The 27,769-nt window shown below is 41.6% G+C and overlaps 1 protein-coding gene across 4 annotated transcripts in view; it reads right to left on the bottom strand.

The window, feature by feature from the left end:
* LOC122551336 (uncharacterized) overlaps positions 1-27,769 on the bottom strand; it is a 160,283-nt gene that overhangs the window by 115,975 nt on the left and 16,539 nt on the right. For all 4 annotated transcript variants that reach the window (XM_087988748.1, XM_087988751.1, XM_087988750.1 and 1 more), the window contains exons 2-5: positions 26,026-26,135; positions 13,578-14,162; positions 3,580-4,173; positions 186-830 (exon numbers count right to left, since the gene is read on the bottom strand). In XM_087988748.1, the coding sequence (XP_087844874.1) occupies positions 186-830; positions 3,580-4,173; positions 13,578-14,162; positions 26,026-26,107 (1,906 nt within the window). In that variant the 5' untranslated portion in view covers positions 26,108-26,135. The remainder of the gene's footprint in view (positions 1-185; positions 831-3,579; positions 4,174-13,577; positions 14,163-26,025; positions 26,136-27,769) is intronic.

Below are 27,769 nucleotides of genomic sequence, written 5' to 3'. Positions count from 1 at the left end.
TAACAAAGAGTCAGGGACAAATTAGTGAACCCATTACTCACAGCCGCCTAGTATCACTAGTCACGTGTGATATTGTTTGTCAGTACTGGAGTAATTCGACACTTGTTTGAAGTTCCTTAGAAATAAATGACAATGGTTAGTATTACAATCATAATAATAAAAAAACACAAAATCAATTCAGGTACCTTTGACAATAGAAACAGGTTCCTCCTCAGGTTTTATTGTTGGTTCTTCAATTATTATTGTTGGAACTGTCAATGTGGTCAGTGGTATTATCATCTGATTCAGTAAGTCTGGCAGAGAGTGGAAATCATTTACACTGAAGATCAAACTTGGGTCAATTGCCATCTCTTCTAACTGGGCTGGGTCTGTGTGCCTGACTCCAACAGCAAAGGTCATTACTGCAGCTCGTTTCAATGCATCTGATGGTGCTTCCACATCATCATCGGACCTTCCACTAGTAACAAGTATCAAAAACTGAGGGATGTTTTCTTTTATTCGACTTCCTGCAGCCCTGGAAAAAAAATATTTAGTGGCAAAATCCAATGCTGAACCAGTGTTGACCGTTGTTCCTCCTCTCAATATAAGGCTTCTGATATGAGACAGAAGGTCAGCTTCTGAAGTGTACGTGTTTAGATAGAATTCAGCTTCGGTGTCGTCACTGTACTGTGCCAGACCTACTCGCACCCTGTCACGTCCAACATCCAAGTTCCGAATTATTCTTGTGATGAAGTCCTTGACGTAAGGTAAATTGGTGTTTCCAACATTGTCTGATCCATCGATAAGGAAGACAACGTCTCTTTCACTCATTTCCCTTCGGACGACTGGAACTAAAAATAGACACCAGGTCAGACAAAATCCCGAAACATTAAATAAAACCCAGAAAAGCTGCTATTGAGTCCAACAACAAGGAAACAGACTCTTCGCTCCAACCAGTCCATGCCAACCATGTTCCCAGTTGCATCTGCCTGTGTTTGACTCATATCCTTACAAACCTTCCCTATTCACAGCCTTATCCAAATGTCATTTAAACATTGCAACTGTACCTGCATTTATCACTTTCTCTATCAGTTCAATCCACGTACGAACTATTGTCTATGTAAAAACAGTTGCCCCTCATGTCCTTGCTAAATCTTTCTCCTCTCACCTTAAAAATATGTCCCCTAATTTTGAACTCCCCCACACCTAGGGAAAAGACCCTCGTCATTTATCTTATCTATGCCCCTCATGATTTTATAAACCTCAATATGGTTATTCCTCGACCTCCTATATTCTAGTGAAAGCTGTCCCAGCATTTCCAGTCTATTTTTATCCGCAAACCCACTATTCCTAGCAATATCCTGGTAAATCTTTTCTGAACCCTTTCCATTTGATAATATCCTTCCTATAAGTGAGCAAACAGAACTGCACACCATTTTCCTGAAGAAGCATCACCAATGTCCTTTTACAATCTCGATATGGCATCCCAACTCCTGTACTTAAAGATCTGAGTAATGAAGGTAAGCCTGCTAAATGCCTTCTTAACCATCCTATCCATGTGTGATCCAGCAAAGTTTCCTGAATTCTACAACAAATCGAACTTTAATCATTGATATTTCCTCTCGACTTCTCCAGTGATCCAGGGAGACCTAAATCAAACTAAATCCATGGATCACAAAGAGAATGTGCTTTAAGTTACAGACCTGAGGAAAACTTACATTAGATATTGAAAAGGAAAATAGTACCAATCCTATAGTCACAGGTTTCTGGATCAGTAAGTGTTCAAATGCAATGGGCGCCACTCAGTTTTGTACTTTGGATCAGTTACCTTAGTTGGATTGCAATGCAGACTGATGTCAATAGTATGGATTCAACTCCTGTACTAACTGCTGTTACCAAGAAGGTCCCTCCTTCTCAATTTCTTTCCTTGACTAAGGCGTGGTAATGCCTCGGTTGAACCAACACCAGTTGTTTCTCTCGAATGAGAGATGGGATTATGGTGACTTTGCTACCTGAGGTAACAGAGTGACACTTCTCAAGTCTTAAGAGTTTTCTATCTCTTGCGCATAGCTACCCTTAACGTTTTCCATTCTAATGATAATTTAATTCATTCGCTGGTCATGAGCAAAAAAGGAAGGGCTGGGGGGTTGCAAGGCGAAATATTTTCATACAGCAAGTGGTAATGATCCAGAACTTCCAGCCCACTAGAGTGACAGAAATGATGAATACTGAAGGAATTGATGACGATAAACTTGCAGTGATACACAGGTAGAACATGAGAATTGGACTAATTTGATGGTGCCATCACAACTCAGCAGAGATCCAACAATGCCAAATTGCTTCCTTTTTGCCTCATGTGAGACTGTGACCATTTTTGCCCTAAAGCGAGTGAGTTTTCTAGATGGAAACTTGCAGCCTTTAAAGAAGAGAAAGTCCACAGGATCCTCCAGTGATCATTGGGTTGTCATCGGGCTTTCTGCTAGAAACAGGACCTTTGACCAAGATGTCAGCGTGATGGTGGTTGTGACTATTGCTGGGTCAACGTGGCCCAGGACTCCCAGGGTGGAGGATGGCCCTCAGGAAAGATAGTATATGTTTGGTGGAGGCTCATGGATTGGGTCCATGAGGAGAGGATGGGACAGTGGGGTCAGGCAATGGTGGACTATCAATGGCTCTTGGACCAGTCTTTCCGTTGTGCACAGATTAATGCAGATTGAGGGACAACCCCACCCCTTTTATAACTGATAAAGCAGTCACATTGGTTAATGTCAAGCAGGTGACCCTTTCTCAAGTCCGGAGTGTAGTGCTGGAAAAGCACAGCAGGTTAGGCAGCACCCAAGGAGCAGGAGAATTGACATTTTGGGCATGAAGGGCTTTTGCCCGAAACGTCGATTCTCCTGCTCCTCGGATGCTGACTGACTTGCCATGCTTTTCCAGCACCACACACTCAACTCTAATCTCCAGCCTCTGCAGTCCTTACTTTCACCTGGTTGATTTTAATCTGACTCTTTCTGAAGCCCAAGTGGAATGAGTTGAATCTCAAGTGGAATGGCACTCCAAAAGTAGCCATTAGTTGACCATTTTAAGGACTTCAATTGGCAGTGGGGTAGGAAGCCTTTCCTGTTAATCTTGGTAATTTGGGCAATTACAAAGGTGCTGAGGTTTGGATCCACTACCATTCTGACAACTAAAGTTACTTTGTACTTCTGGGCCCAGAGCATTCTGATTATTAACTTTATAATTATGGGAAAGCGATTAAAAATTGATTAAGCAGTGTCAAATCCAAGTCAGAACTCGATGGCTAAATCTCATCCCCATTTACTAAAAGGCAGAGGTTACATATTTTTATGCTACTCATGTCTATGAGAAACAGCCATATTATAGCATATTCGAGTACAGTGAGCGTAACTGTGTCAATATGCTGACAGTATTTATGGAGTAAATATTTAGAATTTAGTTAGTGGAATAACTCAGTTGTAAAATGTACAGCTTGTGCAATCTCAGTCCTGGTGAGGTCACTCTTGCAATATCAAAAACAATCTTTTATATTCTTTCACACAATTTTGACAAAACCTTACTATGTTTAGCAAACAATTATACCTTCGGTAGGAGGGATTGGTTCCTCTATCGCAGACACTGCTGTAACTTTAGTTAGGAGCTCTTCCTGAATGGTTTGTAATTCTTGGAAGTCCCCCAGTTTCAAAACATTGTCAGGATTAGACACTATCTGTTGTAGTTCCGTTGTATCGGCATACTTGGCTCCAATAGCAATGGACACGATACCAGCCTGTTTCATTGCATCTGCTGCCTGTCCAACATCATCTTTCGATTTCCCAGCAGTGATGAGCACCAGGATTTGTGAAGCTCCAGCAATGCCTCTGCTCCCTGCGGATGGACTGAAGACATTCCTTGTGACATAGTCCAGTGCAGCACCGGTGTTGAGGGGTCTCCCTGTTTTCAGTCTCAGCTTTTTAATTCTATCTAAAATTGCATCTGTAGTTGAATGAGTGTTGAGGGCAAATTCAAGTCTTGGGCCGGAACTGTATTGTACCACAGCCACTTGATCTTTGTCAGGTCCGATATCGAGCTCCTGGATTACATTACTGAGAAACTCACGGACTTGAACAAATGATCGTCCCATCCCAGGAGAGCCATCAATTAGGAAGACAATGTCTCTCTTCACTGATGCAGAAACTGAACAAAGCAAAACCAATAAAAAGTTATCAATAAATTTATTAAAAATCTTGCACAGAATTTAGAAACCCGTCAGATATCATTTCTCTTTTACACTCCATTCCTACTCTGCGATCTCAGTGATAATTCTACACCATTATTTGTCACAACAGCTAAAGCTGATGCTACAATGTTAAAACGCCAAATTGCACCATACTTGAAGCAGTGTAGCACTGTAGACACATGCTTAAGAAATGGACTAAAAGAATTTAATCTAATCTCATGGTAGCAATTTTAGTTCATCTGTCTCAGCTGGAACTGCAAACCATCCTTGAGGAACATCTAGAAATATTTTAACAAGCTTCTTTCTAATATGAACATACAACATAAATTTCTTTTTCAATGCCTCAACAATGTCAATCTGCTAGTGTGAGGCTATTTCTTCAGTTGCCTGCAACCTATTCTCTGAGCTTCCTTGCTGTTTTGGCCCCAGGTTGACAATTTAATTTCCGGCTGCCTAATGTATGTGCTGTTTGGCAGCTGACTCCACGTAGCACCCCCCTCCCCTCCCCCATCCTCGCGCATCTGAGAGCCTTTTGGCCTGGCCATGTTTCTGACCTGTCATAGACATTGCACTCCTCATCATATTTCTTCTGTCCAAAATCCTGCTCTCGGTGACGAGTGTAATACCACAGGGATTCGTGCTCAGGCGTTAGCTATTTATACTATACGTCAACAATTTGAAGAAGGGAATCAAGTGTAATATTCCTGACTTTACAAAACTAGGTGGAAATGTGAGTGATGATGAGGATATAAAGAGGAAAAGTGAGGTCTGCAGATGCTGGAGATCAAAGTTGAAACTTTATTGCTGGAACAGCACAGCAGGTCAGGCAGCATCCAGGGAACAGGAGATTCGACGTTTCGGGCACAGGCCCTTCTTCAGGCCCTCATTCCTGAAGAAGGGCCTGTGCCCGAAACGTCGAATCTCCTGTTCCCTGGATGCTGCCTGACCTGCTGTGCTGTTCCAGCAATAAAGTTTCAACTGAGGATATAAAGAGTCTTGTTGATCTCTTTAGAAGACTTGATTGAGTGGGGAAATGCAAGACAGATGTTGTATAACTCATTGAAATATGAAGTTGACCTCTTAAGGAGAGAAATCAGAATGGTAAGGTATTATGGTGATATAGTCAGACATATTGTGGAGTCATGGAGCCATACAGCATGGAAATGGACCCTTTGGTCTAACAAGTCCATAATCCCAAACTAAACTAATTCCACCTGCCTGCTCCTGGCCCATACCCCTCCAAACGTTTCCTATTCATGTCTTGTAAATGTTGTAATTTTATCCACATCCATCACCTCTTCTGAAAGTTCATTGAATATACAAACCACTTTCTGTGTAAAAATCAATTGCCCCACATGTCTTTTTAAAATATTTCTCCTCTCACCTTAAAAATATGCACCTTAAAAATCCTGCACCCTAAGAAAAGGACACCTGCCATCCAACTTACTAAAATCTCTCATAACTTATTAAACTTCTATAAGGTCACCCCTCAACCTCCTACACTCCAGTCTTGATGGAAACCATAGAATCTCTACAGTGTGAATGTAGGCCATTCAACCCATCAAGTCCACATCAGCCCTCCGAAGAGCATCCTACCCAGACCCACCTCGATATCTTTTTCCTGCAACCCTGCATTTTCCATGGCCAATCTACCTAGCCTGCACATCCTTGGACACAATGTGCAATTTAAGATGGGCAATCCAAGATCCAGAATCCATCTAACCTGCACAGTGAAAAAAAGACCCAGCCTATCCAGCCTCTCTTTATAACTCAAACTTTCCATTCCCGGCATCATCCTGGTAAATCTTTTCTGAACTGCTTAATAATATCCTTCCTGTAACAGGGAGACTAAAACTGTACACTGTAATCTAGATTTAATGCACAAATAGACTTGGGTGTCCTTGTACATCAGTTAATGAAAGCAAATATATGCATACCAAACTGTGAGAAAGACAAATTGTGTGTTGGCCTTGTTTGAGTCCAAAAGCATGGAAGCCTTTTTGTAGCTGAATAGGGCCTTGATGAGACCCAGACCTGATGTATTATGTGCAGATTTGGTTTCCTTACCGAGGAAAATATATACATAACACAGAGGGAGTAGGGAGATTGGTCAGTTGGACCTGCTCTCACTGGAGTTCAGAATAATGAGAGGGGATCTCATTGAAACATTCTGTTGGGGCTGAACAGGATGGATACAGGATTGATTTTTCCCCTGGTGCATGGTCCAGAAAAAGGGGTATAAGATCAGGTTACATGATAGGCCATTTAGATTGGGATGATGAGAAATTTGTTCACTCAGAGGCAAGTGCACCTGTAAAATTCTCTACCACGAAAGGAAGTGCAGACCACTCATTGAATGTAAATACAGATTTTAAAGGCTAGCAGTTTAAAGGGGTATAAGGAGTGAGTGGAAGCATGGCGATAAGATAAAGGACAAACCATGATCATATTGAATGGTAGAGTAGCTCAATGGACTGGGAGAAAGTGAGGACTGCAGATGCTGGAGATCAGAGCTGAAAAATGTGTTGCTGGAAAAGCGCAGCAGATCAGGTAGCATCCAAGGAGCAGGAGAATCGACGTTTCGGGCATAAGCCCATCTTCAGGAATCAGGTAGCTCAATGGACTGAACAACCTATTCCTGCTCCTATTTTCTATGTTTCTTTGTTTCTACCCCACCTATGCTTGCAGGTCTGCATTATTGTGTTTCTGTTTGCAGCCTCTTCAGCAATTTGTCTCTGAACAAACCTAAAGGAATGTTTCTCCAACTGACTCTCGATGACCTAAGCTCTTTTTTCTGATTGTGGTCCAGAGACAAAGTTCTAAACCTCGAAATCAGACAGTGCGGGAGCTCAAGATCCACTCCAAAACCAGCATTCACAGTCTTTCAGTTGAAATTGTAAATTAGCATTGTCTTCCTCTAAAGGTGAATGGGATTCTATTGCAGTGTTTGGAACATAACACGGGAGTTTTCCCAATGTCATAGCCAGCATTCATCTCTGAACCAGTACTAGGAAGTCAAATTGTCTTGACAGTTTTCTTGTGCTATTTGGGGACAAGTTGACAATTGATTTTCGACACATTACAACAGAGAGTACATTTCGAAGTACTTTGGCATCTGTGAGGTGTATAGGGATACCCTAAAGACATGAAAAGTGCTATCATCGTGTCGAGTTGTTTTCTTTTGTTTCACCGAATTGAATTCAAAATCCATGACCCACCTCATCTACATTCCGCTTTATGTTGACAAACTTCACCACTCCTACACCCTAACCCTTTGATCTCAGACTTTGGGTTCTAGCACATCCCTCCTGCACCTTTGACACATTTTTCTGCCATGGGAATCCATTTACTTGGGAATCCATTTCTAGACCATTCTCCCTTTCTTCTTCTCCCAATATGTTTTTTTTTTTAAATTACTTAAAACTCACGTGTTCAACTATTCTGTATATTGTGGTACTTTACTCTTTTGGTTGTGCTCCTGTGTGATTGCATCCCCTTCCTTAATGTGGTGATTAGAAACTGTATGGTATACAGTACTCCAACTGTTGTCACACTAGTGTTTAGTTTTCCAAAATAATCTCCCTGGTCTTACATTCTATGTCATGGTTAATAAAGGGAGGTATCTTGTATACGGTCTTATATATCCTATCCACCTATCCAGCAACATTCAGGGATCAGTGCCCATGCATTCCAAGTTCTTCTAATGCTCTACTTACTTCAGATTTCTACAATTTATTCATCAAATGCATTAACTCATAATTCTCTGAATTGAACTCTCTTTGCCATTTCCTGCCCACTTGAATAGTCCATTGATATCTTGCTGCAGCACGTAGCATTCTCTTTATTATCACAACATGGTGCATTTTGTATGATCAACAAACTTCTTCATCCTCCCTCCTACATTTAAGTGTAATTGAAACCCGAGTTACAAAGCCTTTCAATCAAATAACTGCTGATACTCACAAAACACATCATTGACCACTTTACTTCTAGTCACTGACCTATTTGTCCTTGAATCTCATCTGTTTTTATTTAAATGGTTAATCTGCCACATGGGGCCTTGTCAAAAGTTTTGCTAAAATTTGTGTGGACTATAAAATACCCTCATTGAATTTTCTTATTACCTCTTCAGAAGTTCAATCAAGATAGTCAGACATGAAGTTCCCTTAACAAATCTGTGTTCACTGTATCTGATTAATCAGTGCTTTTTCTAAATAGAAATTAACTGTATTCCTCACAATAATTTACTCATCCCCAAGGTTAGGTTTAATAGCTGGACATTATTCCGTCTATTTCCTTCTCTCAATGCAAGCAATGCTACCTTGTCAGTCCTCCAGCCCTCCAGTACTAGACCCACTGCCAGAGAACATTGGAAAATGTTGGTTGAAGCCTCTTCTATTTCCCAGCTTATTCCTTTTAACAACGGGGAAATCTGTCATAAGGAGCCACTGATTTATTTACATTTAAAGTTGTTAAATCCTTTAAGATTTCCCATCTCACAATGTTAATCCCATTTAATGTTTCATACTGCTGCTACTGAACTACAATTCATGCATCATCTATCCGTATTTCTGCTCAGAAACACCTAGGAACAATGCCTTAATTTGAAATACTCCAAAAATACAAACTGTTATTACTGATGATTATAATGATGTGCTTGCCCATACAATGCCCTTTAAATCTTAGCAGTCTCAGGAGAGACAGAAGTTCATCCCTTCATGGGTAGGTGCTTAGGTAAAACTCAGTTTCAGGAATATCACTACTGTAATAACCCAACTTGCATTCTGTCACTCCCAATGTCCAGGGTCTCAATTATTCTTATGATAAAGTCACACACATCTGGTGCATTTGAATTCCCAATATTATCTGATCCATTGATTAAAAGCACAATATTTCTCCTGTTCTCAGCTTCAGATGTAACTAGAAAGAAATGCATATCCAATGGTACACTGGGTATTACAAATTTGTAGAAATCTTGTAAAATTATTTCAAAATCTATTGGTAAGTTGTTCCAATGATAAGAATATATGTCAACCATCTATGGTGCGTTATTTTCTAATGCATTTTGCAACTAGGTTCCCATTATATCTCCAGCTGTACAGTAAATAAGATTGGGGAGTTACGGGGAGATTGCAAATAGAAATATGACGCTGTGGTAATAACAGAGACCCGGCTTAAGGAAGTACAGGACAAGGAGTTAAACATTCCTGGCCACAAGGAGATCAGAAAAGATCAAGAGGAAAGGAGGAGGGGTAGCTAAATTGGATAAACAAGGCATTGCATTGCTGAAGAAAGAGAATGTCCCAGATGTTTCTAGTACAGAATCAATTTATCTGGAGCTAAGGAATTAAAAAAGGTGCAATGACATTGCTCAGTGTTGTCTGTAACCAGAGGTATTCAGCTGTTGTGTTGTGGCATACTGGTGTGCTGCAGCAGGTGACACGTGTGCCATGAAAGTCTTGGGAAGCAGGTCTGCTTCATATAGTCTTCCCCTTGTACACGGAGGTTATGCACCACACATGCATGATCATTCGTCCTCATGCATGGATGATGGGAAATCTACTCATTTTGCGGCCACCTTGCCCATGTACAGGGCAAAATATTTGGACTGAGTAGACACACAATGATCAAGGATCATATCTTCACGATGAGAAGAAACTGCATATGTGCAATAAAGAGGCAAGCAATTGTTGAACGACTGCTGAATGCAACATAAAGGGGACACAGAGAGAAATGAAAAATATAGGGCAGCAACATAAAGGGGAATTCCAAAGTCTTTCACAGGTTTACATAAGAGAGGAGTGGAAAATGGAAAGAACAACTGATTAGGGATCAAAAATTAAATTTACAGACAAAGGCTGGGGTAATGGTTAAGGTATTTAATAAATACATTGCATCTATCTTTACCAAGGATGTTATCCAAGGCATGGTGAGAGAGGAAGAAAGTCTGTCACTAGAAGTGTTTAAAATTGATAAAGCAGCATTGGATGGATTGTGGGCACTTAAAAGTCGATAAGGCACCAGGGCTCAATGAGATGCATCCAGTGATATTGAAGAAAATGAGTGGAAGTTGCAAGGCCATTAGCCATGATTTTTCAGTCTTCCCTGGACTCAGGGAAGGTGTCAGAAAACCTGAGAATTGCAAATATCATAGCCTTGTTCAAAAATATTAGGCCAAGTCCAGCAATTACAGAACAGTTTAGCTTCAGTCTTTGGAAAGCTTCTAAAAACAATTATTCACGATAGAATTAATAATCACATGGAAAAAAGTGGCTTGATTGGAAGAGTCCACATGAAATTATAAAAGGGAAATCGTGTTTAAATAATTGCTGGATTATTTTGAAGAGGTAACTGAGAGAGTCAATAAGAGTAGTGCTGTTAATGTAGTATTCATGAACTTCCAGGAAGCATTTGATACACAACAGACTTGTAAGAAAAGTTATAACTCATGGAATAAAAAGGACAGTTGCAACATTATACAAAATTGGCTGAGTGGTAGATAACTGAAAGTGGTGGTGAATGGATATTTTTCAGACTGGAGGAAGGTTTGCAGTGGAGTTCCCCAGTTGTCGGTATTACGGCCTTGTTTTTGCTGATATGTGTCAAGGATCTGGATCTTGGTGTGCAAGAGGCAATTTCAAAGTTTGTCGATGAGGTGAAACTCGGAAGAATTATCAACTGTGAGGAGGAAAGGATTGAACTTCAAAACAAAAGTAGAAAAAAAGCTTGAGTATGCAGATGGGCGGCAGATGAAGTTCAATGCAGAGAAATGTTACCTGATGCATTTTGGTAGGAAGAACATGGGCAGACAATAGAAAATAAGGGTAAAATACAAAGGAAGGGGCAGGATCAAAAAGACCAGGATGTGCATGCACACAAATCAATATAGGTGGCTGGACATGAGAAAGAAGCAATGAATAACACACATTGTATCTTGGACATGATTGGTAGATGTGTGGAGTACAAGAGCAAGGAGGTGATTTTATATTTATATAAGACTCTAGTTAGATCTTAGCTGAAGTATTATGGACAGTTCTAAGTGTCACAATATTGGAAGGATGTGAATGCATTGGAGAGACTGCAGAAGGAATTTATAAGACTGGATGAAGGAATGAGAAACTTCAGTTATGAGAGATGGATTGAGGTTTGGACTGTTTTCTTTGGAGGGAAGAAAGAAAAGAGTCTTGACAGAACTTTCCAAAATGATGAGGGATTGGATAGAGTCGATACAGCAAGAACATTTCTGGTCGTAATAGGATAAAGAATGAAAGAATATAGATTTAAAGAGACTTACAAAAGAAAGTCATTTTCACACAAGGACTGTGCAGTTCTGGAATACACTGCCCTGCTGTAGCATGGAGGCAGGTTCAGTTGAGACATTCAAAAGGCCATTGGATGCTTATTTCAGTTGAAAATGTTAAAGGAAAGGCTGTGCAAGGGTTTGGGGACAATGCAGGAGAATGTCACTAAGTCACAAGGCTCATTTTTTTGAGAGTTACTCTAGACACAATGGGCTCAATGGCTTCCTCTGTTCCGTAACACTTGTATGATTCTGTGATGTATTGGGGATGGTATCCAGTGGGCACATCAAGAGGACCATTGCTTGAGGCCAGCCCCACCCTGGATGCCCTCAGACAGGTCTATCATAAATATCTCACAATTCCTACAGTGCAGAATCAGGCCATTTGGCCCATTTAGTCCATACCAACCCTCTGAAGAGCATCGCACCCAGACCTACCCACTGTCCCGGTAAACCTGCACTCACCAAAGATAACCCTCCCAACTTACACATCCCTGGACACTATGGGCAATTTAGCATGGCCAATCCACCTAACCTACACATCTTTGGACTGTGGGAGGAAACTGGAGCACCCGGAGGAAACCCATGCAGACACGGGGAGAATGTGCAAACTCCACAGAGACAGTTGCCCGTGGAATGGAACCCACATCCATGGCACTGTAAGGCAGCAGTACTGACCACTGAGCCACCGTTCCACCCCAAGTGCATTGCCCAGTAACTCAAGTAACTACCGTACAAACACATCTGAGCCTCCTACCCTGCATATCTGCCATTCATTAGGAAAGATAACCTTCCAGCACATCTACGCTTACAAATGATTACTAATAACTACCCCAGTTAATCACCCAGGAGACAGTCCTTCATAAATATCTCAGGACTTGAATTTCATTAGCTATGAAAGGAAATTTTCAGTTTATCCATTCATTTTCAAGTCTTTTGTCAACCCTGACATATATAACCAGCTCTCCCAAATATGGGTTGCTCCAGCAGTAGAGAACTAAAATCTACATGCACGGGAGTTTACTGAGATACTACACTAATATGCAAAATCCAGACGCAGCGTAAGGCATAGCAAAGGCATGTAGTAAAATATTAACAATCTGAACTCTGACCCAAGCCCACATTTAACCTACCTGATTCTAGTAAACAGGCTGGATACCCAAACTGCACCCAAGAGGCAGGTTAACACTTTGAATGCTTTACAAAGGATACCATTCTCTGATTTAAGCTGATTTTCAGTTCTTGCAATGGGTGACATAAGTGCTTGTACTCAACTCTCAAACTTTCCTGCCACTTCTTCCCCCATAAGAACCATCACTACTCCCAACCCCCTCCCCAAACAAAATATCCAATCTGACAATCCCTCAACTCTGACTCCAGGATGGGGCATCAGAGTAACTTCAGTCACCAGAGGATCAGTAGTTTGACCTCCTTGCGGGGACCAGACCCCTTGCCCAGCCTGTTGATCAGATCTGTGGCCTTCCCCAGGTAACTTAAGAATATGCTATATCTAACGGCAAGCCTAATAAAGCTGATTCTGGGATGGGGAAAGCAAATGACAAAAGATAAAAACAACAAAGCATGCAGGCAAACCCAGAGTCAAACATTCCCATCAGAAACCTTTCCTGTATCCATATTATCCATGTTTGATAATGCAGAGCCTATCGATCTGTCTTTGAGGTTCCAATGGGAAGCCAGACCACCTGAATGCATATGGATAGATCAGGCTGTCCATAATTTTATATCTACTATAGGAAATAATTGAAAATCAAGTGAAGTGCATGACTGAATTTTCAGTATCTACTCTGATATGCAAGGTTCCCAACCAGATGTGTAATTTGAAATCTGCTCCTTATATCTATCCTTATAACCTCTGTTGTTTTTAAAGCGGTCTTTATGATTTTTAATTTGGAACCATGAAGAGATTCAGCGTCAAGTGATACTATTACTATCTGTTACCAATGTCCATGACTGCACTTTCTAATCTACTATCATTTAAAATCAAACCGACGTCTTACAGGTTTTGTGCTCACTGTGCAAGTAAATTAGACAGACCTTTACCTTCAACAGAGGGGGTTGGTTCATCAACCACAAACACTGCTCTGATTTTAGACAAAAACTCTGTCTGAATAGTTTTCAATTCATCAAACTCTCCCAGTTTCAAAGCAGAGTCAGGATTAGACACTATCTCTTGTAGTTCTGCTGCATCTGCATGCTTGGCTCCAATAGCAATGGGCACGATACCAGCCTGTTTCATTGTATCTGCAGCCTGTCTAAAATCATCTTTGGATTTCCCAGCAGTGATGAGCACCAGGATTTGTGAAGCTCCAGCAATGCCTCTGCTCCCTGCGGATGGACTGAAGACATTCCTTGTGACATAGTCCAGGGCAGCACCGGTGTTGAGGGGTCTCCCTGTTTTCAGTCTCAGCTTTTTAATTGCAATCAAAATCTCACTTTTTGATGAATGAGTGTTGAGGGCAAATTCAAGTCTTGGGCCGGAACTGTATTGTACCACAGCCACTTGATCTCTGTCAGGTCCGATATCGAGCTCCTGGATTATGTTACTGAGAAACTCACGAACATGAAGAAATGATCTCCCCATCCCAGGAGAGCCATCGATTAGGAAAACGATATCTCTCTTCTTGGCTGCAGAAGTTCAAAATTAAATATGTTACATTGATAAGATAAGGTGCTCAATAAGAACATTATTTGAGGAACTCCGATTAGATAAATTCATTAGCTTATTTATAAACATTATCATTCAGTTTATTTAATTGTATATTCATGTCCACCACTGTGGCTTTAAAGGACAGAGAGCATCACTTGCAGAGTTTAACAGTTGAAAATTTAATGCAAGTGGAAATATGCTGGGGAGGGGAAAAAAAGTATTGCTTTCCACCATAAATAGTTTCAAAGAATTTTTTGATTTCATTTTCAAGGATCTTAAGCAATTGGTTACAAAAGCCAAGACCCACACGACAAGTTGATCATATACATAGACTGATTATAACAGGGTTATATAAGAATGGCAATTCAACTATTGCTTCGCAATTCCAGCAAGTGTGAGCTTCTGAAGAAATGTCTTCATTCAAGATATTCCGAGTCTTTGGAATTCTCTATTTTGGAGAACTTTGGATGCTCAGTCTTTAGGTAAACTCAAAACAAATATCAATGGATTTTTAAGTCTAAAGTGATTCATGAGATCTGGGGATGGTGTGGGAAGATAGAGATGGAGTGAATGATTAGCGATAACCTTATTAAATGGCAACCCAAATTCAAAGGCTTAATTTTTTTTCTACTCCTGCATTCATTTCTTACATTTTTATGTTTTCAGTATCTGCAATATTTGGCCCTATTTCATCAAGACATCTCTGCTGTAAGTGGTCAACCACAGTGTCACCTCCCCTGTCAATGGTGTATTCCCTCATCCTGGTTGATCTTTCAGGCAGAACCCTTCGCCTTCACTGTCTTAATATAAGGGACATGGACTTCATTGTAAATTGTGGTTAATAGACTTAATTACTTAACTGCCATATCTGACACAACTACAAAAGTAACTCGATGGCCCTGCTCTGATCTTCCAAAGCCGCTCATTATTTTGACATCATGTTGGACTGCAGAAAGAACTCCCAGCTTCCCCTCACCCCAGCAAATCATTTTCTGAAACACTTCTCTCTTGTTTCTTCCACCTTCACCTCCAAATAAACAAAGCTCACAGATTTCTCTCCAGGATTGAGATAGTCCCATCAGCTTTCTCTCATGTTCTGTTACAATGACAAAGTCTCCTTCTCAAACTGCAATCATCCATCCAGTTGAGCACACCATCATCCTGAATTGTATCTCCACTGTAGTCAAGTTAGATCTGATTACATTTTTCTGGTTCTGTTATTAACTATCTAATCATAGCTGTAAATTTACCTCTCAGTTGCTGATTCTTTTTACTCCTATAACCACAAGTATCCCCAATGATGTATCCTCATAATTTTTGTAGATCTCATCTAGCTACTGACCTAGGGTGGCATCTTTGGAAACAAAGCATTAGTTTTCATAAATGAACTGACAACACCCACATTTACATACCACCATCTCCAGCAACTCCACAGCTATTTCTATACAATCAGTGTTTGGCTGACATGGAGGCCGGGTGAGCAGAAAGTTCCTCCAAATGAATATTAATAAGATGAAAGTCTTTGGGCAGCATTTTCTCATGTTGAGTTAGAGTTAGTGTTTAGCCAAATGGGATTCAGGGTGTCATGGCCTCGAGGGACTTTTCTTGGAGAGCTTTCTGCTCATCACCTCCTATATTTGGCAACTGGGATCTTGGTTACCCTTCCCATCAAATCATGTGATGGAAATGTGTTGCTGGAAAAGCGCAGCAGGTCAGGCAGCATCTAGGGAACAGGAGAATCGACGTTTCGGGCATTAGCCCTTCTTCATTCCTGAAGAAGGGCTAATGCCCGAAACGTCGATTCTCCTGTTCCCTAGATGCTGCCTGACCTGCTGCGCTTTTCCAGCAACACATTTCCATCTCTGATCTCCAGCATCTGCAGACCTCACTTTCTCATCAAATCATGTGGCCAGGGAGGTACAAGTTCACTCTTGCCTGGGTCTCCCTGATATTCCAGTACCATGTTTAAGGCCCATCTTCTCAGATGTTGCAAGACAGGGACTGGCCTTCACACTGTGGGGCTTGACCTTAGCATAGAGGACATAGCACACAAGCAAGCCTCCTACTCTGGGGACCTCCCTAATGTCAAAGTGGACAGAGCGGTGGAGAGGAGGGCAGTCCTTTCACCTGTGGACCACCACAGGAGGGTTCACCTACAGAACAAGTCAACCTGCACACGAGCTTCAGCCTGGGTCAGTGCTGCATCTTGGATCAAACTCTCACACTCCGAAAGGATAAGTGCCAACATCTTCTCTCTTTACCTCACAGTCACAAACCACCCATTCATTCTAACACTGCCATTGCATACATCGATCTCCAAGGCTCATCGACGATGACTCTCAATATTGCATGTATCATGACCTCTCAGTGGCTCTCATCCTTTTCATCCCCTCAAAACGTTAACTTTTCCAGCCCTCTGCACTCCCTACTCCCTCAGTGGGGACACTTCACCTCCTCTCCAGTTTTACATCATTACTGACTGTTCTTCCAACCATTTCTACCACATTCAATTCCACCCTTTGTCTCATTGCAAGAAATATTGGCCCTCAGCATCCTGACTGTCTCAGAGAGGGTGCAGAATGTTCTCACGGGGGAGAGAGGCCAGCAGGAGGTCATTGTCCACATTGGAACCAACGATATAGGAAAGGAAAAGGTTGAGGTTCTGAAAGGAGATTACAGAGAGCTAGGCAGAAATTTAAAAAGGAGATCCTCAAGGGTAGTAATATCTGGATGACTCCCAGTGTTACGAGCTAGTGAGGGCAGGAATAGAAGGATAAAGCAGATGAATACATGGCTGAGGAGCTGGTGTATGGGAGAAGGATTCACATTTTTGGATCATTGGAATCTCTTTTGGGGTAGATGTGACCTGTAAAGAAGGACAGATTGCACCTAAATTGGAACGGGACTAATATACTGGCAGGGAAATTTGCTAGAACCGCTTGGGAAGATTTAGACTAGTAAGGTGGGGGGGAGGGACACATGGAGATAGTGAGGAAAGGGATCAATCTGAGACTGGTAGAGTAGAGAACAGAAGTAAGTCAAACAGTCAGGGAAGGCAAGGACAAGGTAGGACTAATAAATTAAATTGCATTTATTTCAATGCAAGGGGCCTAACAGGGAAGACAGATGAACTCAGGGCATGGTTAGGAACATGGGACTGGGATATCATAGCAATTACAGAAACATGGCTCAGGGATGGGCAGGACTGGCAGCTTAATGTTCCAGGATACAAATGTCACAGGAAGGATAGAAAAGGAGGCAAGAAAGGAGGGGGAGTGGTGTTTTTTATAAGGGATAGCATTACAGCTGTGCTGAGGGAGGATATTCCCGGAAATACATCCAGGGAAGTTATTTGGGTGGAACTGAGAAATAAGAAAGGGATGATCATCTTATTGGGATTGCAATATAGAACCCCATTATAGCCAAGAGGGAAATTGAGAAACAAACTTGTAAGGAGATCTCAGCTATCTGAAAGAATAATAGGATGGTTATGATAGGGGATTTTAACTTCCAAACATCGACTGGGGCTACCATAGTGTTAAAGGTTTAGATGGAGAGGAATTTCTTAAGTGTGTACAAGACAATTTTCTGATTCAGTATGTGGATGTACCTACTAGAGAAGGTGCAAAACTTGACCTACTCTTGGGAAATAAGGCAGGGCAGGTGACTGAGGTGTCAGTGGGGGAGCACTTTGGGGCCAGCGACCATAATTCTATTCGTTTTAAAGTAGTGATGGAAAAGGATAGACCAGATCTAAAAGTTGAAGTTCTAATTTGGAGAAAGGCCAATTTTGACAGTATTAGGCAAGAACTTTCAAAAGCTGATTGGAGGCAGATGTTCGCAGGTAAAGGGATGGCTGGAAAATGGGAAGCCTTCAGAAATGAGATAACAAGAATCCAGGAGAAAGTATATTCCTGTCAGGGTGAAAGGGAAGGCTGGTAGGTATAGGGAATGCTGGATGACTAATGATTGAGGGATTGGTTAAGAAAAAGAAGGAAGCATATGTCAGGTATAAACAGGATAGATCGAGTGAATCCTTAGAAGAGTATAAAGGAAGTAGGAGTATACTTAAGAGGGAAATCAGGAGGGCAAAAAGGGGACATGAGATAGCTTTGGCAAATAGAATTAAGGAGAATCCAAAGGGTTTTTACAAATATATTAAGGACAAAAGGGTAACTGGGGAGAGAATAGGGTCCCATTCCTGAAGAAGGGCCTGTGCCCGAAACGTCGAATCTCCTGTTCCCTGGATGCTGCCTGACCTGCTGTGCTGTTCCAGCAATAAAGTTTCAACTTTGATCTCCAGCATCTGCAGACCTCACTTTCTCCTCCCTCAAAGATCAGCAAGGCGGCCTTTGTGTGGAGCCACAGAAAATCCGGGAGATACTAAATGAATATTTTGCATTAGTATTTACTGTGGTAAAGGATATGGAAGATATAGACTGTAGGGAAATAGATGGTGACATCTTGCAAAATGTCCAGATTACAGAGGAGGAAGTGCTGGATGTCTTGAAACGGCTAAAGGTGGATAAATCCTCAGGACCTGATCAGGTGTACCTGAGAACTCTGTGGGAAGCTAGAGAAGTGATTGCTGGGCCTCTTGCTGAGATATTTGTATCATCGATATTCACAGGTGAGGTGCTGGAAGACTGGAGGTTAGTAAATGTGGTGCCACTGTTTGAGAAGGGCGGGAAAGATAAGCCAGGGAATTATAGACCGGTGAGCCTGACCTTGGTGGTGGGCAAGTTGTTGGAGGGAATCCTGAGGGACAGGATGTACATGTATTTGGAAAGGCAAGGACTGATTAGGGATAGTCAACATGGCTTTGTGCGTGGGAAATCATGTCTCACAAACTTGATTGAGTTTTAGTAGATGTGATCTATATGGACTTCAGTAAGACGTTTGACAAGGTTCCCCATGGGAGACTGATTAGCAAGGTTAGATCTCATGGAATACAGGGAGAACTAGCCATTTGGACACAGAACTGGCTCAAAGGTAGAAGACAGAGGGTGGTGGTGGAGGGTTGTTATTTAGACCGGAGGCCTGTGACCAGTGGAGTGCCACAAGGATGGGTGCTGGGTCCTCTACTTTTTGTCATTTACATAAGTGATTTGGATGCGAGCATAAGAGGTACAGTTATTAAGTTTGCAGATGACACCAAAATTGAAGGTGTAGTGGACAGCGAAGAGGGTTTCCTCAGATTACAACAGGATCTGGACCCGATGGGCCAATGGGCTGAGAAGTGGCAGGTGGATTTTAATTAAGAAAAATGCATTTTGGGAAAGCAAATCTTAGCAGGACTTATACACTTAATGGTAAGGTCCTAGGGAGTGTTGCTGAACAAAGAGACCTTGGCGTGCAGGTTCATAACTCCTTGAAAGTGGAGTCACAGGTAGATAGGATAGTGAAGAAGGTGTTTGGTATGCTTTCCTTTATTGGTCAGAGTATTGAGTACAGGAGTTGGGAGGTCATGTTGCAGCTGTACAGGGCATTGGTTATTGTTGGAATATTGCATGCAATTCTGGTTTCCTTCCTATCGGAAAGATGTTGTGAAACTTGAAAGGATTCAGAAAAGATTTACAAGGATGTTTCCAGGGTTGGAGGATTTGAGCTATAGGGAGAGCCTAAACAGGCTGGGGCTGTTTTCCCTGGAGCGTCGGAGGCTGAGGGGTGACCTTATAGAGGTTTACAAAATTATGAGGGACATGGATAGGATAAATAGACAAAGTCTTTTCCCTGGGGTTGGGGAGTCCAGAACTAGAGGGCATAGGTTTAGGGTGAGAGGGGAAAGATATAAAAGAGACCTAAGGGGCAAACGTTTCACACAGAGGGTGGTACGTGTATGGAATGAGCTGCCAGAGGATGTGATGGAGGCTGGTACAATTGCAACATTTAAGAGGCATTTGGATAGGTATATGAATAGGAAGGATTTGGAGGGATATGGGCCGGGTGCTAGCAGGTGGGACTAGATTGTGTTGGGATATCTGGTCGGCATGGACGGGTTGGACCGAAAGGTCTGTTTCCATGCTGTACATCTCTATGACTCTAAGACTCTGTGACTGATATACCTGTTCATTGCCAAATCCCCAGACTGCAAGGACATGGGTTTGCAGACTCTATTAGTCCATATCCCTGGATTGGAATAAGGTGAGCCCCTCAACTGACTGTGTCAGCATTCAATGACTGATTGTAGTCCCCCCCCTCACCACAGGAAGCATTATTACTTTCTGACTGTTACACCTAGCTGTTAGTTTGGAATGCATGCAGTATTTTTTGCATAAGTTGTCTGTACAAGCTGCATGAGTAACATTGATGTGCGCAGTGATATGATCACTTGACTGAGTTCTGAAGAAGGATCACCAGATGTTAACTCTGATTTCTGCCCACAGATCTGCTAAGGTTTTCCAACAATTTCTGGTTTTGATACCACTTAGCTGTTTAGTGCTCCCCACCATGACAGACCACCTACCTCTCTGTCTATGCTAAAGAAACAATGGAAGTCACAGAGGCTAGGCAAGCCATAACCGAGCACTGAAGACCCTGAGTGCTAAGAAAGCAATGTGACCCACACAGAATCTGACAGTCTGTAAAGCGGTGATGTCAGTAAGTGTGTGCCATGAAAGGAATGAGAAGTATACAGAGGCTGGCAGTCTCAAAGTCAATGCAGTTAGCTCTAAGAAATCAAGCTAAGAGCCATAAGATGCTTCTTCTGTAGATGCAGGAGATGTGTATACCTCTGCATGCAAAGTGATATAGCAGAAGCATGAAAGATATAGTTATAGTCCCTAAACTCTAAAGTGTTGAAGGTCGAGTGCAGGGGGGTGTTGGTCTGCAAGCAGGCATGATGATGTGATGATTTGCTGATGAAGGATTGAAGAGGATACTAATTATGGAGCATGCAAGGAAGCTGTTGCGAAGAGTGAATTATATCATGGTCAGGATAAACAGTGAGCAAGTGAATAGGCAGCAACATAGCGAAGTAGAATCCTTGTGGCTATTGAATAGTTGGATCTGACAGTGTGATGTTAAATTTCAAATGTTCCATTCCCACCAACCCAGTAGCTTCAGGCTAGATGACAGTGGTGGTGGTGGTGTGTTACAATTTAATCAGAGAGTTCAGGTTGCTGGAGCAACATGCACATTTTACATAGATGTTGCAGTTTTCGGTTATAGACAGTGAGGACAATGGAAATTATCGATATTCCTGCAGTTATAGACCGGGAAGGCAATGGAAAATATCGACATTTTAATTTTAAGTAATCACCTGCTGTTGATAGACCATGCTTACAATGCTAATCAAATAAATATCAGTTTTTACTGTATTTAGAAATTAAAATTGAAGTTTTAAGTGAGTTATTTAAAAAATTGAAACTCTTTTTAATATTAACTCAATTACATTTATCAGTTTGTGTATTTGTTTGAATATCCTTTAAAAGGTTAATCTTTGGTTTAGTTTCAAGACTGTGTCTGAGGACAAAGATACTGTACTCTGACTATGTGGTTATAATACCGGTTTCACAATCCAGCTGTCAAGTTCAAACCCCAACGTGGCTTCTACTGGAAACATTTGCATGAAAGCTGTGGAATTTTTATAAAACCTGACACCCTTATTCGGTCCAGTCCGTATATAACTCTGAGGGCTGCCTCACTAAAACCAGAAAAGAACAATAAAGTTTGTGTTTCGGAATCACTCACATTCCAAACAAGTACAAAGTAGAATGAGGCTAATTTTTCTTTTCTATAGCAATTGGAAAAAGGTTTAAGATACATCTGAGAGTTGTGAGTATTTGCAGTTTGTAATCTGAGTGTGTGGATTTTAAAGAATCCCCAAGCAGCACCACATGCTTTAATTGGAGAATGAATGGAAATCATCTCTTTTTTCATGTTGTGAGGGCTTATAATTTTCTATTAAGCTGAAGGTTGAATTTTTAAAGGTTATGTTCAGACTTCTGCTCCTTATTTGCATGGTTGCCAAGTCTTGAAAGGACTTGTATTTACGAACAAATATGATTAATTTAAATGATGTACTCAGAGAAGTATAATTTGAGCAGTTGAAAAATCTGATCTTAAATAATTTTTTGACAGTTAAAGAAAGATATAGATTTTATATATATAGGGAATAGAATACTTTTTATTGTAAATCCAACTAAATATATATACATACACAAAATGAACCTTTCAGCCCATCCATACCTGTGCTAGCTGTTTGAAAACACTATTCAATTAATCCAATTCCCCTGTTCTTTTTCCATTGTACTGTTAACTTTTATTTTTGTTGTCCAATTCACTGTTGAAACTTAATCGTGAATCTGTACCCACCAGCTTTTAACATACCACATTCCAGATCTTTGCAACTCACTGTGTAAAACAAATGTTCTCAATTCTCCTCTGATTCTCCTGATTTTCTGTTGTGTTGAGTCTATACTGCCCAGTTACTGACAATCCTATTACCGGTAGCAGTTTCTCTCTTTTTACTAATTGCAACCATTCATGATTTTGAATACCTTAATTCTCATCTGAACCTTCTTAACTCCAAGCGGAACACCCAACTTCTTCAATTTCTCCACATAACTGAAATCTCTCATATAACATTCTGGCAAATCTCTTCTGCACTTCCTCCTGAACCTTGACATTCTTCTTAAAATGCGGGGCCAGCATTGGGCAGTACAGCCAGCACTTCCTTTTCCTAAGAGATAATGGGGCAGTTAGCGAGACAGTCAATAATCGGGTGGGTTGGCACCAGGGAGATACCTGCTCTGTTCTGACCACAAGACAAAGTAACCTCTAGATGGGAAGGCCCATGGTCAGCCTTCCTGACATGCCATCAGTTAAGGTCCTTAAGTGGTTGGTCAACAACCTCTTGAGGGCTTCATCCTATCACTTCCTTGACTAGCTGTGTTCTCAGCAGGAGAGAAACTGGCAATGTTGTGTGAATAACCCTATGGGAAGGTGGTAGCCTGGTGGTTTTATTGCTGGACTTTTAATCCAGAGACTCAGGCAATATTCTGGGGACCTGGATTCAAATACCACCATGGTAGAAGTTGGAATGTGAATTCAATGAAAGAAAACCTAGAACTAAGAGTCAAATGATGACCATGAAACCATTGTTGATTGTCAGAAGACCCCATCTGATTCACTAATGTTCTTTCGGGAAGTGAACTGTCATCTCTTACCTGGTCTGGCCTACATGTGACTCCAGACACACTGAAATATGGTTGACCTTAACTGCCCTCTGGACAATTGAGGATGGGCAATAAATGCTGGCCTAACTAATGATGTCCACACCCCATGAATGAGTAAAAATCAAGGTTCTGTGATATGGAGTTTGTGTCCTGGTGGTATTCCGATGTTTGGGACCTGACGGTTTTGTGAGAACTGTGGCCCGGAGGTTGAAAAAATGCTACAGAGGCTGATATCTTTTCACAAAGTCACCCTCTATTTACCCTCCCTTGACACTGATACTTCAGGTTCCAGAATGAACAGAAACTCTGACATGCTTCTTTGCATCTGTCAGTCAGGGCTCCCTGATTCATAGAGTCATAGAGATGTACAGCATGGAAACAGACCATTTGGTCTAACCCATCCATGCTGACCGGATATCCCAACCCAATCTAGTCTCACCTGCCAGCACCCAGCCCAGATCTTTCCAAACCCTTCCTATTCAAATACCCATCCAAATGCCTCTTAAATGTTGCAATTGAACCAGCCTCCAACACTTCCTCTGGTAGCTCATTCCATACATGTACCAATCTCTGTGTGAAAAAGTTGCCCCTTAGGTCTCTTTTATATCTTTCCCCTCTCATCCTAAACCTATGCCCTCTAGTTCTGGACTCCCCGATCCCAGGGAAAAGACTTTGTCGATTTACCCGATCCATGCCCCTCATAATTTTGTAAACCTCTAAACGGTCACCCCTCAGCCTCCGACGCTCCAGGGAAAACAGCCCCAGCCTATTCAGCATCTCCCTATAGCTCAAATCCTCCAACTGTGGAAACATCCTTGTAAATCTTTTCTGAACCCTTTCAAGTTTCACAACATCTTTCCAACAGGAAGGAGACCAGGCATGCAATATTCCAACAGTGGCCTAACCAACGTCCTGTACAGCTGCAACATGACCTCCCAACTCCTATACTCAATACTCTGATCAATAAAGGAAAACATACCACGCCTTCTTCACTTTCCTATCTACCTGTGACTCCACTTTCAAGGAGCTATGAACCTGCACTCCAAGGTCTCTTTGTTCAGCAACACTTCCTAGGACCTTACCATTAAGTGTATAAGCCCTGCTAAAATTTGCTTTCCCAAAATGCAGCAACTTGCATTTATCTGAATTAAACTCCATCTGCCACTTGTCAGCCCATTGGCCCATCTGGTCAAGATCCTGTTGTAATCTGAGGTAACCCTCTTCACTGTTCACTATACCTCCAATTTTGGTGTCATCTGCAAACGTACTAACTCTACCTCTTACACTTGCATCCAAATCATTTATGTAAATGACAAAAAGTAGAAGACCCAGCACCGATCCTTGTGGCACTCCACTGGTCACAGGCCTCCAGTCTGAAAAACAACCCTCCACCACCACCACCCTCTGTCTTCTACCTTTGAGCCAGTTCTGCATCCAAATGGCTAGTTCTCCCTGTATTCCATGAGATCTAACCTTGCTAATCAGTCTCCCATGGGGAACCTTGTCGAACGCCTTACTGAAACCCATATAGATCACATCTACCACTCTGCCCTCATCAATCCTGTTTGTGACTGCCTCAAAAAACTCAATCAAGTTTGTGAGACATGATTTCCCATGCACAAAGCCATGTTGACTATGCCGAATCAGTCCTTGCCTTTCCAAATACATGTACATCCTGTCCCTCAGGATTCCCTACAACAACTTGCCCACCACTGGTCTTTAGTTCTCTGGCTTGTCCTAACCACCCTTCTCAAACAGTGGCACCACATTCAACCAGATTAATTGTCCCAAAAGGGGGATTTCATACTTTATGAGGTCAACCTAGCTGACAATCACTACTACCATGTTGTGGGCTTTGGGGCTTGGAGGTGTTCTCGGGGTTGGTGCCTGGTGATGGTGTGCGATGTGGGGCCTGGTGGCGTTCTAAGATTTGGGCACTGTTGATATTGTGGGGTTTGGGGCTTGGTGGTATTGTGGGATTTGGTGCCTGGTGGTGATGTTATAGGTTTTTGGGGTTTGGTAGTGATGTTGTAGGCGTTTGGGGTCTGATGATGTTGTAGGTTTTTGGGGCCTGGTGGTGATGTTGTAGTGGTTTGGGGCCTGGTGATGTTGTCAGGGTTTGAGGCCTGGTGGTGATGTTGTAGGGGTTTGGGACCTGGTGATGGTGTGGAGTTTGGGGCCTGGTGATGATGTTGTAGGGGTTTGGCGCCTGGTGACATTTTGGAAAGAAAAGATGAGTGGCGAAGCCGGGAATGGCACCTTTTGGGTGAGGTAGTTATGGGCCCCCAACTATGGAGGCTCCTCAATCTGATACTGGAATTCATAGGCATTTACTTCTTGAATCCACAATGAGAAACTACCAGATTTTGTGTGTTTGTAAAATTTTGAAAGCAGAAGGACAATGGGACGTACAGCCGTAACCCAGCTCCTGGGATTGGATTACTCACCCAGCTCAGTTTGCAGCTTCATTTGAACCACATCAGAGTACGTTATAGTTGGGAATCAGATTTCTAAGATGTTAGTCTCCTATGTGGCCTAAACATGTCTGCCCTTATTGATTAAAAATTCAGCCCAAGATCTATGAAGCTGTCTACCACATTAGACATATTCACATCTCTGCCTTCAATACCTCAATATATTGCATTGCATTTTTATCTCTTACCTTGCTGAAGGGAATCAATGATGAAGAATGAAAGGATCAGACCAAAGACAGCCAGCATGGGCATTGTGCGGTACATTTTCATTGTTGGGTTAAAACATTGGCTGTTCTAGCTGGAATTAAAGAAAATTTCAATCGTATTTAAAAACTTTGCACAGGTTACATAACACGTTCACAGACCATCTGATCCTAACATGTACATGTACATTTTATTTATTTAGTCAAGTAAGATTCTCACTGTTTTGAAATTAAGATTCACCTCAAATGAGTCTTTCCCAGAGTCCACATTACTTAACAATACATTGTTAAAAATCACACAACACTGGTTATAGTCCAACAGGTTTAATTGCAAGCACTAGCTTTCGGAGCGCTGTGCTTTCATCAGGTGGTCGTGGAGTACACAGTTGTAAGACACAGAATTTATAGCAAATTTAAAAATGTTTCAGCTCATAATAAATAAAAGCCAGCCAGCTGACAAATTAAAGCTGAGAAGGTGCTCAGGAGAGAAGTCGGACTCTGGATTGATATACAATTACCTGCATATGTCTGTCTCAGTCTGGCAGGGTCATGTGATCTCTCCCTTGAGGCATACACCCTGTAGGCCACCATCTTAAGCTTCACTTCAGTAAAGCCCTTGTGTTCAACACAGTTCTGAGAAAGGGTCACTGCACCTGAAACAGTAACCCTGATTTTTTCTCCACCGCTGCTGGGGGACCTGCTGAGCTTCTCCAGCAATTTCTGTTTTTTTTTTATTTCCAGCAGCCACAGTTCTTTCAGTTTTTATTTAATTAAAAACTGTGCCGCTCATTTCACTCAGAAGAGTTTCGTTTCATAAAACCAAAAGATATAGAAGGAGAATTAGACCATTTGGCCCATTGAGACTGCTCTGCCGTTCAATCATGGCTGCTATGTTTCTCAGCCTCATTCTCCTGCCTTCTCCCCTTAACCTTTGATCCCTTTACTCATCAAGAACCTATTTATCTCTGTCTTAAAGACATTCAATGATTTGACCTCAGTTACTTTCTGCAATAAGTTCCATAGTTTCACCAAACTCTGGCTGAAGAAGTCCTTCCTCATCTCAGTTCTAATTGGTCATCTTTCACCCGGAGGCTGTTCCCTCTGATCATAGTCTCTCCATCTAATGGAAACATCTTCTCCACATCCACTTGATCCAGTCCTGTCAGTTTGCTGTTCTCTGACTTTGCCCTTGTGAGTAGAAGACATGTCTTCAGCATTTAATTTAGCCCATTATTTCCTGATTAACTCACCCTAACCAAAAATTTTCAATGTCGGTGATGCATCAAAATATACATTGGCCATTCGCTTCTTTTAGGAGGTAATCGTAAATAATTGATTAAATTAGGTTTAACTTAATATTAGCAAAATTTCAATGGTTGAAGGCTTCAGCATGTTGGAATATTATCACAAAAACCCAGCAATACTTCCAAAGTCTCTTATTCATACAATTTAGCTGCAACTTATCATAAGATTAAAAATAACTAGTTTATTTGTTCTACAACAGAGATAATTGCAATCACAGGAAGAAAATCTTATCTTAACACCAGAATAGATGTTTGCAATATTCCATCATAGGTCCGGCATCTGCAATGATTTCCTGTTTTCATGCTGTACATTCCTATCACTCTATGGTTCTAGACTTCAGCAAGTCTGGTTCTGCTACGGTATTCAACAAATCCAATTTCTCTCTTGTATATTTTCTGTGTCAACTATAATGTCTCAAATTGCG

Source organism: Chiloscyllium plagiosum, unplaced genomic scaffold, assembly GCF_037043375.1.
Source record: "Chiloscyllium plagiosum isolate Xiang-an unplaced genomic scaffold, Cpla_swu_hap1 HiC_scaffold_7, whole genome shotgun sequence".
NCBI classification, from domain to species: domain Eukaryota; kingdom Metazoa; phylum Chordata; class Chondrichthyes; order Orectolobiformes; family Hemiscylliidae; genus Chiloscyllium; species Chiloscyllium plagiosum.
The sequence above is the reverse complement of the archived record's forward strand: the minus strand, read 5'-3'. Positions and strand labels throughout refer to the sequence as shown.